General features: G+C 50.8%; 1 protein-coding gene across 2 annotated transcripts in view; it reads left to right on the forward strand.

Annotated features, from left to right (window-relative positions):
• Nucleotides 1-10,467: 10,467 nt before the first annotated feature.
• The window catches only part of WWC1 (WW and C2 domain containing 1), a 74,538-nt gene continuing 72,691 nt past the window's right edge, over nt 10,468-12,314 (forward strand). The window contains exon 1 of one of the 2 annotated variants that reach the window (XM_075102134.1): nt 10,468-10,954. In XM_075102134.1, the coding sequence (XP_074958235.1) occupies nt 10,836-10,954 (119 nt within the window). In that variant the 5' untranslated portion in view covers nt 10,468-10,835. The remainder of the gene's footprint in view (nt 10,955-12,314) is intronic. The other variant, XM_075102133.1, reaches the window with a different exon arrangement.

The following is a 12,314-nucleotide window of genomic DNA, read 5'->3' on the forward strand; positions in this document are numbered from 1 at the left end:
TTATATTTACAGAAGTTTTACATCTTTAGATGACAGCTTCTGGCAGGCATTAGTCTAATTTCGTGGTTGCATGTAAAAAGAAATCTGCCAGCAGAATTATGTTGGCTGTGCTACTGCCTATTCTGCTAAAACCCAGGCCTCGTGACTGTTTCAAATACTTCTTCCACCCCAAACTTCATTAACTGAAGCAATCATGCAAATGAAAGTAAAATATTAAGAAATACTATGAGTTGCTATAAATTGGTAACCCAACTATCTCACTTCCAGTGGTCAGCAATAACCAATGACTCAAAAGGCTCTTCTTGATAAATCAGAGGTTTTCATTTGTCAAAAGCTCTTCCTAGAGATTAAAAATCAAATTCCTGTTTGCCTCTGTGGGCTATAGTGATCTTTTTGAAAACGTCCCCATCTTAATACTTTGGTCTCTGCCAAAGTGGGGAAGGCAGGCAGGGCATTAAAAAGCCCATGGCAAAGCACCTGAGAGGAGACTTTTCACACCTGACACAGCACAGGGCATTTAACAAAGAGAAGTGGGTGGGGTGGGTTGAGGCTGATGGAGGGCTTGGAGTCCAGCTCCTTTCTTTAAGTGTTACAAAGTTACAGGATGGGGGAGGCTAACCTGCTGTTAAAAGCAGGGGCTTCAGAGCCATGTCCAGCTGGGTTTTTAGTACCTTCAAGGATGGAGACCCCAACCTCTCTGGGCAACCTGTTCCAGTGCTCAGTCACCCTCACAGTAAAATTAGTATTTTTTATGTTTAACTTGAATTTTCTGTATTTCTACCTGTGTTGGTGGCCCCTTGCCCTGTCACTAGGCACCACTGAGGTGACCTTAGTTCCCTCATCATTGATCCTCCTTTCAGATGTTCATAGACACTGATAAGATCCCCCCTGAGCCATCTTCTCTCCAGGCTGAACAGTCTCAGCTCCCTCAGCCTGTCCCCCTACCTCAGATGTTACAGTCCCTTCATCATCTTCATGGCCCTTCGCAGGATTCTCTCCAGTATGTCCACGTCTGTCTTGTACAGGGTCACCCCAAACCAGACCTAGCACTCCAGATGTGTCTCACTAGTGCTGAGCAGAGGGGAAGGATCACCTCCTCAACCTGCTGGTGACGCTCTGCCTAATGCAATCCAAGATGCTGCTGACCTCCTTTGCCACAAAAGCACTTTGCTGGCTCATGGTCAACTTGCTGTCCCCCGGGTCCTTTTCTGGAAAGCTGCTTCCCAGCTGTGTGACCCCCCAGCTTGTACTGGTACTTGGGGTTGTTCCTTTCCAGGTCCAGGACTCTGTGCTTCCCTTTGCTGAACTTCATGAGGTTCCCATCAACCCCTTCCTCCAGCCTATACCCCTGGACAGCAGAAGACCCTCTGGTTTATCAGCCACTCTGCCCAGAACCTCCCCCAGTTGCTATGACTCTTCAAAGACAGCAGGGAATGGCCTGGAATTGCCATCAGGCAGCTCCCTCAGCTCTCCTGGGTGCATCCCAGCAAGTCCCAGGGACTTGGCCATGTCCCATTTGTTGCTCCCTTTCCTGATCCTGCCCCACCAAGGGTAAGTCTTCCTTGCTCCAGATTTTCTCCCTGGCCAAGCTGAAGGCAGATCATTCAAGGAAAGACCAGAGGCCATGAAGGCATTGAGTATCTCAGCCTTTTCCATATCACCAAGTCCCTCACTACAGCTGTGTGGAGAGTTCACGCTACGGTGCTGATCTTTACATAAATATGAAGTGTCTGCACTGCCATGTTGCCCGGTGCTGAGCCTCATAGCAAATCAGGCAAAGCACCTTCAGCTTTGGGGGGTGGCTGAAAGCCCCAGCTCGGCATCTGTGTGTTCAGCACAGCTGCAATCATGACAGCCTTCGCTCCTCCTGGCTGGGTGCTGACCAGAGCAGCTGGGCACCGCCGGGCAGCGGGGCCGCTCTCACCCACCCCTGCACAGGGAGCACTGCCTAGTCAGCAGGACACATGACTGCTGCACTGCTGTGGTTTCCACAGCCCCATTACTCTCCGTAAAGGTCAAAGGAAAAATATTGTTCTCAGTTATATCTGACGTCAGGTAATGTAACTGCAAAACTCACCATAGTTTAAAATTTATGCCTGTTTGCCTGAGGAAATGGGTCTAGTTTGTCAGGTTTGTAGTTTGTGCTTCCACCTGCCCCACTGACTGCCTCCATCTCCCCTGCCGCCTGCAGCTCCCCGCAACCCCCGACAGGAGCAGCCGGGTGGATTGCAGCCAGCTGTTGCATCCAGTTCAGCTGCCAGTACCTAGCTGGAGGTGTGGCAGGTACAGGAAGCTGCCCTCTTACCACTGGTAGGAGATAAACACTGGTGTCCCTGTGGTCACAGGCCTCACCTGGCTTCACAAGACGTCTCCTCTTCAGCTACAGGGGCCCTTGAGAGGAAAAGTGGCTCAATAGCCACACCACTGGTAAAGCTCAGTGCTGCAGTCCCCGTTGGATGGCGGAGAGCAGCAGCTCTAAAGCAGCATTTAGATTACTAAAGCGTGGAATAAGTGGTCCTTAGAGTCCTAGCCACTTGTTAAGTATTTTGTAAGTAAGTGAAACTAAGCTGCTTTAAATGGACGGTTGTTTCTTTAGTGTCTCTGATTTATGTAGTAAAGTAACTAGGTGGGGCTTGTTGGGGGTGGGTTTATTTTTTTCTGTCTTTGCTGCTGCAGCTGTGAGGATGCTGTGTGTTGGCCAGGAGCAGCACTATGACTCCACAGGGCTGTGGACATGCATTTATCCAGCAACACCATCACTGCTGCACTGCCACACAGCCATTCAGCCTCTCACAGCCTGCCCCATGCAGCACAGGGTATAAATCCCTGCTGCTCCACAGGTATCAGCACCACCTCACCAGCCTCTGGGTGTCAAATTCAAGTTCATGTCTGACCAAAACTGCGTATTGCTGAGCAAGTGAGATGCACATAGGTGAGAAGGGAAAGGCTTGGAGAGCTTGCTTCTGTCTTCATGGTACTTTGCCCTTTGCTGGAACAAGTGCTTTTGACCCCTTTGGGACCTGCCATGCCACAGACAGCAATGGCACCCTGTGGTGGGCACATCCCTGTGCTGCTCCTGCACTTGGCAGCTGCAGACGTGCCACTGGAGAGAATACTGAGGCAGCAGGACAAACTACTAAGGCATCTGGCTCCCTTCCCACTGCTGCCTTGCTGAGCAGCAACCAGCTCACAAGAGCAGCATTGGCATCCCTTGCCTGGCTGCTTCCCACTTTCAGACGTGATGGCACCTGTCCCTTCACCATTCATTGCTACCATCTGCTGCCCCCAACTCGACCACTGAAACTGTTTGTTAACATTAACAGGGGGCAGAGGTTTTGCAGCAGCTCATGCTAGACCACAGAAATCCCACCTGCAGTGCCCTGTTGTTACCATAGTGTAAAAGGAGCCTCAACAGAAAAACCACATCCATCACATTAGAAACATAATGCGTGTTGGCAAAACTAAATATGTTTTGCTCCCCTTGCCTTGGGTCAGGCACGTGATGCCATCCCAGTGGCACCTGTGCAGCTCCAGTCCACGGTGGTGCTTGGCCAGCACGTTTTGACATGGCGTGAAGATGGCACTGTGGTGTTTTTACTGGTATCAGTTCACATGGATACATTTCCTTTTACAAACCTGCACACGTGCAGGCTATTCCCTCCTTGTGCACAGTGAAAGGCACTTGTCGCACTTGATAAGGACGAGCTCTGGCCGTGCTGCATCCCGTGCACATCCCACCACCCCACTCTACTGCCACAGGACACCTTCACAGGGTTGTCAATGCCTCTGGGTTTGGGAGTCACAAGCCATGCTGGCAGTAATGTGAAAGTTCATATTTTCAGGCCAGAAAGGTGGACTGCTGTGGCCGCTCCGTGGCTGGTTAGCTGACAAATGACCAAGAGGAACCTTCTTGTGGGAGGGGGTCTCCTTACCTTCTGAACAAATAATGGGCCAGTGAAAATAGCAATTGATACCAAATAGATTTTTCTCTCATATGTGTCCTAAACATTTTTTTTCTTTAACAACAGAGAGTGACTGAGTGTTTGGCCCCATTCCAAACTCCCACCTGCAGCCCCAGGGCTGGCTGCCAAGGGCAGACCTACCTCTGCCTTCGCTGAGGAGCTCAGCACTGGTGCTGTGGCCTCAGCTCCCACCGAGCTTGACAGAGCCATGCTGAGCAGCTGGGTGGGCAGCTGGGAGGCAGCTGCCAAGCTGCCAAGCAGATGCACTGCACGGGACAACCACGTGCCTGGAGATTGGCACAGGGGTTACGCTGGGACCGGAGACTGTCACGGCTATGGGAACAGCTCCAGCTTTGCTGGGGTGGTCTCCCATTTATGTTAAGCAGCTCCCAATTATTGCAAGGTAGAAAACACACATTTGAGTCCTAGTGTATGTTGTGAGGGATGTCCATGTGCTTGGGGAGGACGGAGGCCTGATCTTCCTGGCAATGTCAAGGAAAGATTGCAGTGCAGTGCTTCCACTGGGAGCACACGGGTGTAATAAAACAACAGAGATAAGGGTTGTTTGGGGAGAAAAAAAATAATCCTGTCTTGTTTGTGGATGTAAAAAATTTCAGAGCACCCAAAGGTCATAGTCAGGAATGTATTCCCTCACTGCAGGCTTGTTTGCTGACAGATAGAGATCTTTGGCACAGGTGTACATAGTGCCAAGGATTGTGAAGGCACCACACAGTAAACCTGTGCGTGAGAGACATGCCAGTGGCAGCACCAAGAGCCCCAGGAATCACGAGGACTGTCCCTATCACAGGTGTCCTGTGACGTATCACTTTCTTCTGAGGCAGAGCTCTGCTGATGGAGGGTTTTCCTGCCTTTGGGCGTTAATGATGCTGCCATGTTAGAGCCTGCGGCAGGGGATGGCCTGAAAATTTGCAATGGTGTAAATATTGACCCGTGGCTTGGGAGAACCCTGATTCAGCAGTGGCTGGGGACTGTCCTGCAGACTGCAGTATCTCACCCTGTTTCATAAACAGCCCTGTGTAATGGCCCCATCACACACTCGCTCACAGCTCCCAATTATGGCAAGCTACTCCTAAACAGAGTAACCAAAAAAACCACCCAGAGCAAAGGTCTGGAAAAAAAATTTATTTCAGACCTGACAAGCTGTTGTTCAAGTGTGCAGTGATGCGGCTGTAGCTCAAAGAGCATCTGGTCAGTGCAAGCCTGAGAACTCCTGTATCCTCCTGTGTCGCATGAGGCGGTCAAGGCTTGACGGTTGGGGAGGGTTCACTCTGGACAGAGCCCTACACACTTGGTGCTGCAAATGGACTTTGTATTTTCACAAAGCTTGCAGTGGCTGAGGCTTCTTAAGGCTTCCAGACTCACCCCTAGGTTTCCTGCCTTCACTTTTCCGTCTTGTTTTAGCTGCCACGTGCCATATTCTTGACTTTTCCCTTAGATACACAATTTTATCCTATGCACTCACAAAAGCAAGTACTATATTTACTACTTAATAAACAAATTGTGGGGGATTCTGTTTAATTTTTTTTCAATGCTTAGGGTAGCATAAAGAACTGCATTATGTTTATGTTTATCATGCTGTTCATGATAAACAGGATGACAAAGGTAGCTTGAAATTTAACATTAGAAATCCAGAATCCGCTGCCTGAGGCTTTGATAAAAGAAGGCTGAATTAAACTTTCCTCTTTGTCAGAAATCTTTATTTAGTTTTATTGGCTTATGACAAGCAGGTCTTACACCTTCCCACACTTATTTTCCACCTGCCCTTTTTATTTTATTTAGTTTTAAAAAAATTCTTTATTGATCGTTCTTTCTCTTCCACTCTCTGCTAGTTTTGACACAGGCCCATTGAAGAAGCCTGTGTGGTTTAAGTCAGTTTGTTGGCTGCTTCACTGTGCAGGGGTCTGGTGGGTCATGCTGCAACCTGGGCTGATGGGATAAAGGAAAAAATAAGCAACTCCTGAAGGGGAGATCAGGGCCTGGGTGGTCAGTCTGGCGGAGCAGCACAGCTGTGCTAGGGTGGCCAGAGCTGTCAGTAAGGGTGAGAAGAGCAACAAAAGGTGGAGAGATAGGAGCTTCTTAACCCTGTGTTCAGGTGCTGCCACCAAAGCCAGACACCAATGGGACTGTGAGCGCCTCGCTCGGGAAGAACACAGCTTTCTGAGTCTGGTTTCCTGATGCCTGGGCTACCGGTGCCTCTGTACATTTTAGGCTTCTTCTTCTTCTATGGTGAGCTTGGGAGTCAGATACAAGAGCCTTTTTACACAAGAGTACCTCAGATATTATCAAGAATATTTGCTAACAACTACTGCTACATTTTATTTCCTGAAAAGACCCCTAAGAATGTATGAAACCATAAACATAATAAAAGTGTTTTTAATGCAGCAGGATGGTTGTACACTCTCCCAAAACATTTTGGGGGACTAACAAATTCCCCTGGGGTTTGATCAGTGCCCCCAGCTCTGCTCCTCAGTAATGCGATGTGAGAAACAGGAGAAAAATAAAATTGTCAGAAAGTAAGACCTTAACTATAGCTTAAAGGGACAAAATATCCCAGAGCTTTGTTTTACATACAACCAAGTCAAAGAGTTAAGCAGCCTTGTTGGATCACGAAAGATGTGCCCATGCAGCAAACCTGTCCAGAGCAGCAGCACCTCCCTCCATGGATGCACTTTGTGGGAGAGAGGTCAGCACATTTCCTAAAGAGCAAGTCCCAGGTGAAATGATTTGTTCCAGACAGTGCCCAGTTAGAGCATAGTTAAATAGGGACACGGTGGTGGACTTAGCAGTGCTAAGTCAATGGCTGGACTAGATGATCTTAAAGGTTTTTTCCTAACCCAAACGGTTCTATGAATTTATGATTCTATAGCATCTTGTTTCACAAACTAGTCAGGGACATCTTATGACCCTCTTGTGTGAGGACAAAAAACAGCAGAAATCCAGCCGGAAGACTTCCTGAGGTAGTGGGAAACCCAGCCTGCTGCACAGGTCCTGTTTAATAATCACCTTGCTAGACAAACCTGACACTCTCACTGTTCCTCACATGGAGGAACCCTAGGCTACATGCCACTATGGGTGAGGAAGCATTATACCAAACGCTGCATGCATACAGAACAAAAGGGAACAAGGGGTTCCCTTGTCTGGAACAAGGGGTGCAGGGACCAGTGGGATGCCGGGCAAGATGCAGCCAATACCTACCAGAGCAACAGGACGGCTTTGAGGGCGTCAGCTGCTTTTTTTTTTTTCCTTTAAAAGCCTCCAGCAATGGGTCTTTTAGGAAGTACTTTGAAAAAAGCAATGAAGCAGCTTTGCCAAGGTTTACAGAAAGTTCCTTTCATGTTGGGACTGGAAAGTACAGCAGGTTGTGTGCGCTCTTCCCTGCCTTGTGGGCACCTCTGCTTTTCCTGCCGGGCTGGAAACAGCTTTGGGTTACTTCCAAAATGGAATGTTCCATCTTTCCAAACCTGGTTTTGACTTTTTAAAAACTAAAATGCCATTTGGAAACTGAAAAAAATTGACATACAGGTTGGGGGTGGGCAGGGAAGAGGCTTTCTAGAAGGATGAGGTAACATGTCACAGAAATTATATGATTGCTTCAAGTTGAACGATGCTGGACGTTTTAACCAAAATGTGGTATTTCAGGTAAATGTAACTGTTCCCTGGCAATTAAATTCAAACCCAATTTTTTGTCCTATTTCAGTTCAGAGACCTGAAGATATAAGCTAAGAGACCAGTATTGTGCTTTAGTACCTTTTGATATTTGTGTTTGTGTTATTTGCGGTCAATCAAGAATAGAGCTTTAAGTGTCGAGTACAAAAATACAGACTTTCAAATGTATTAGGATAAAAAACCCCAAGCAGCAAGCAACCAGCTTCTCCAAAACAGGACTCACCAACAGAAAATGGCTGCTCTTGTTACTGAATAATTTGTTACCCAGCCCATTATGGACTCTGCAAAGCTGGATGGGACGGCAACATGCAGCACATGAGGTCATGCTGGAGACATTGGCCCCAGGGTGAAAAAAAATTAGGTTTCTGCAGACTTTGTTCTCTGCTCTGTTCTTCCTTTTCACATAGGTAACAGCTTACCTACAAACCAAACCTTCCCTTTCTTTGCTCATGAGAAAATAATCACCTGTTTGTTTATTGCTTTACAGTTCAAACAGACTCTGATAACTCTGAATTCTTTTGTTGTGAGTGTAAGTGGTCAAAGTGAGTAAGTTGCCATATGCATATTCCTGATTACATTCATAAATTCATACGGTTCAGTTAGAGGTTTTTTTTTTTATTAAATCAAGATAAAAAATAAAGAGGAGTGGAAAAATAAGATCTTTCGACTTGAGTCAGAACTACCTGCAAATATTTTCTGAGGTATTTATTTCACAAGCAATTACCTTTTTTAAAAAATACACAATTACTTTCTTCATAAACACAGTTGATGACATCTGGAAAAGATTTGGTCGGCTTCTTTACATATAGCCTTTCTTTATATGATCTCCACTCATCCTGAAAATTTGAAAAAACATTTTAAAATGAAACATGCCTTTTGGAAGTATCTCTGCGCTTGAACATAAGACCACAAATACAGGAACATGAAAACACACATAAATTTGTTATCCCTTTGTTATTTGCTTCTTCTCTTGTAACATTTAATAACATCAGTTGTTGCTGATTTTTTCCCATTGTTAGAGTTCCCCCTTTTAAATGTCTTAAGTACTTTCCTGAGTGTTTTACAAAGAGAGAAACACCATTATCCATGATTAAAAGCAGTAAAGAGAAAATGACGGCCGCGGTGACTAGCCCAGTGCCCTGCAGAAATCCATTGCACGCTGCTGGCGTTGGCCCAGGACTCCGGGCGGTCCTGGTGTCTGCTCGCTGGAGCGGCACTGCTCCCGGTGCTCTGAGCCTTTGCTTCTGAAAGAAACCACAAGCTTCGTTCAGAGTTGTGGACATATACAGTGTTTATTCCCTTATGCTTGCTTTATTATTAATTTAAAAGCCTTGTTTATGGTCCTATTCATAAAAACAACACCTCTAGTGGCCCCCTCCAAGTTTGGCTTCAGATAAACTGGGGTTAAATCAGGCTATTTTCCAAATGCTTCACTTTCAGTTTTACTTGTCTTCATTTTCTTCCCTGCTCAACCACTTCATCAGCCAACTGCTACTGCATGCTTCTTCAGCCTCTGGAGAATTAGCAGTTCTGATTCCCAGCAGGTTGTCAGAAAGCCTGGAAGAAGTTATCTTACCCTCAAAATCTGGCACAAAAATGAGATGTTATTTCTAACTGTCTTTCTCACGTTTACTTTTCCTCTCCAGCCCTTCATGGCTCCCCCCTTCCCATCCTCCAGTTTTCTTTTCCACCCTTGCCCTTGGCAGGGATCCCTGCTCCATTCTGCTGTTTCAATGGCTGAAGCACTACAAAACTTCTTTCTTTCCCCCCACCCTTGACAGTAGGAAACCGGTGTTGGCTGGTGCTCCGCAGGGAAAATGCTACCTCACACAGAACTCCCCCCATCGCCACGCTGTGCAGGTCATCCGCATTAGCTCATCCGATCGCATGCCATTGCATGAGCCTTTATTGTGACATTCTGTCATGGGCAGTCTGTTCAAGCCTAAATTACTGAAATCTGGGGACAGAAGGCTGGGGAGGGCGTGTCCTCACAGCTCCTTCCATAGTGCAGCTGTGTCAGAGCCATGTTTGCGTACTGGCGACAGCTGAACCACGGCCGTGGCTGCTCTTTTGGAAAGCGTAACGTGCCATGCAGCATGGACACGGTCACCCACCCTCCAGCTTATGGCTTGTACCTGGGACTTCCGTGTGCTACCTTAACTTGTTTTTATAATCCTGCCTTCTGGCGATGGACTGACTGAATCTACGCACCCAGCTGCAAAGAGGTTACGCTCTTAAAGCCACATAAATGGAAAAGTCACCAATGTCACCCTGGTGGAGACCTGTGCGGGCAGGTCTGCTGGCTGTTCGCTTATGGCCAACAAACGGCCTGGCAGAGGCAATGCCCGTAGGGAGCCCCGCTGGCCGCCAGGTCCCTGCGTGGCCGGGGTCCAGGGACATGTTGCAGCCAGAGGGGTGTCCCCCAGGTCCAGGAGGAGTGTCCGTGCTCATCCGAGTGGAGCCAGCACCCCTGACACCCAACGGCCCGGGTCTCCCCGGAGGCACCGGGCAGACCCTGACCCCTGTTTTCGGCCATCCTCCACATTTTGTGGTTCTCCTCAGAGGGGCCGAGCTGAGTCCTCGTGTGCAAGGGAGGGGTTGTACCGGCAGCCCTCTGGTGTTGGCCCCGTAGTCCCCCACCCCGGGGACTCGCGGTGCCGCCGCCGCGCACCGCTCCAACCCCGCAGGTGCCCCGCCCTCCTCGCCGGCAAGGGGCGCCCTCGTGCGGGGCGGGCTGAGCCTCTCCGAACCGGCGTCCCCCGCCCGGGGCGCCGGTGGTGGGCGGGGCTAAGGGGCGGGGCCGCCCCGGGAGTCGCCGGGCGGCCGCCGCCGGAGCAGGAAGTGGAGGCGCGAGGAGCCGGGCGGGCCGGGGCTTCCCGCGCTGCAGGGCTGACCGCGGGCTCGCTCGCCGCCCTCCCCGCACCGCCCCCGCCGCGGCTCCGCCTCAGCCCGGCCCGCCTCGGCCGGCCCCGCGCCCCGCCCCCGCCTCGGGGCCGGCATGTGAGGCTGCCCGGCGGCGGCGGTGCCTCCCTGCGCGGCTGGGCCGGCGCGGGCCCCGCACCGCTCTTCGCCGCCCGCCGGAGGGGAGGACCGGCCCGGCTCTGCCCTGCCCTGCCCCGGGGCCGGCCCCCGCCGCCGCCGCGGAGCGGTGGATGGGGCAGGGCGGCGCGGCCGGTGGTGGGGACGATGCCGCGGAAGGAGCTGCCGCTACCCGAGGGATGGGAGGAGGCGCGGGACTACGACGGGAAGGTGTACTACATTGACCACGGCAGCCGCACCACCAGCTGGGTGGACCCCCGCGACAGGTGGGCAGCGGGGCCGGCGGGCGGGGCGGGGGGCGCCGCCGCTCCGAGGCCCTCTGCTCCCCGGCCGGGGGTCGGCGTGGCGGCAGCCGGAGGCGTGCCTGCCGCCCGGCCCGGTCCCGCAGCGCGGCCGCTCCTTGCTCCCGCGCTGCCCGGCCGGTCACTGCTGCGGTCCCCGGCTCCAGACGGCCCCGCGGGACGGGGCGGTCACTACCCTCCGGGACGGTCACTGCCGTACCCGCTGCCCTGGCAGGGCGCTGGGCGCCCGCCTGCTGCTCGGGCGGCGAGGGATGGAGGGAGGTCAGTGAGGGGTTTTTTTCGTTGTTGTTTTGTCCTCTCATCTGCCTACCCACCTCCTTTCCCGTCTCCAGACCTCCTGCAGGTCTGCGTCGCACGCTGCCCGTCACGCGTGACTGTAATGCGGCTCGCATCGGCGCTGCTGCCTGACCGGGGCGCGGGTGGGAGCCCGGCAGGGTTGGGGCGCCCAGCCGGCTTTGCCTCAGGAGAGCAGCGGAGGCTCACTGGAGTAGGGAGCCCAGGGGGACTGACGGAGTAGCGTCAGGGAGGCGTCTGTGGGTTGCACCCTGCATCATGGCCCGCTGCTGCCAGCAGGTCTGCGGCCTTGGTGAGCGTGGCGATTACGGAGGTCGGGACTTCAGGGTGTGTTTCTGATCACCCCTGTCTGCCTCCTCCTTCCCAGCACCTACCTCTTGCTCCTACTTGCTCTGAGGAGCTCTTTCTCTGTTATTGCTCGCTTTAAAAAGTAAGAGAGAAACAGAAAATGGTCTACTGTTCAAGACCCAGGTCATTTTCCAAGCAATGCTCTGTCCTAGCACGTCCTAGTTCCATGCTTGAGGCAGTTATGGTAAGCCAGCATACAGTAGCTCAGGCATGCAGGAAGCTCAACAACTGGATGGCTGTTAAAATCAGAAGTGTCGAAATTTCCCGTTTAATGCCCTGTTAGCTAAAGTTCCTGGACACAGCAGCTCAGAGATCCATCCTGATAAGCTGGAAATTCCAGCAATCTAAATATGGGGTTTGTTGTTGATAAATTTTACACACTTTCCCCATCTGATGGTGAGTGTTCCCCTTTGTTATGGGGCACCTAGTGTAATTTCTGAATTTGTTTTTGCTTCTTCCCTTGCCCCAGAAATTGGTTCTTTGATGGGGCTTCCATTGTTGGCGGGATGTCAGTACTTTGCCTTCTTTCCAGTTCTACTTTGATGCTTTTTTGTTAAGCATAGAAGTGAATGAGTGTCTGCTTTTACAGGATTTCAAGGAGTGTTTTGCATTCCAGGAATAATTCTTGTGTATACTGCTCACAAATGTAACCTGCTGCTGGCTGGGGATTTGGAACTTGGTT

Source organism: Phalacrocorax aristotelis, chromosome 8 (assembly GCF_949628215.1).
Source record: "Phalacrocorax aristotelis chromosome 8, bGulAri2.1, whole genome shotgun sequence".
In the NCBI taxonomy this organism is placed as follows: Eukaryota; Metazoa; Chordata; class Aves; order Suliformes; family Phalacrocoracidae; genus Phalacrocorax; species Phalacrocorax aristotelis.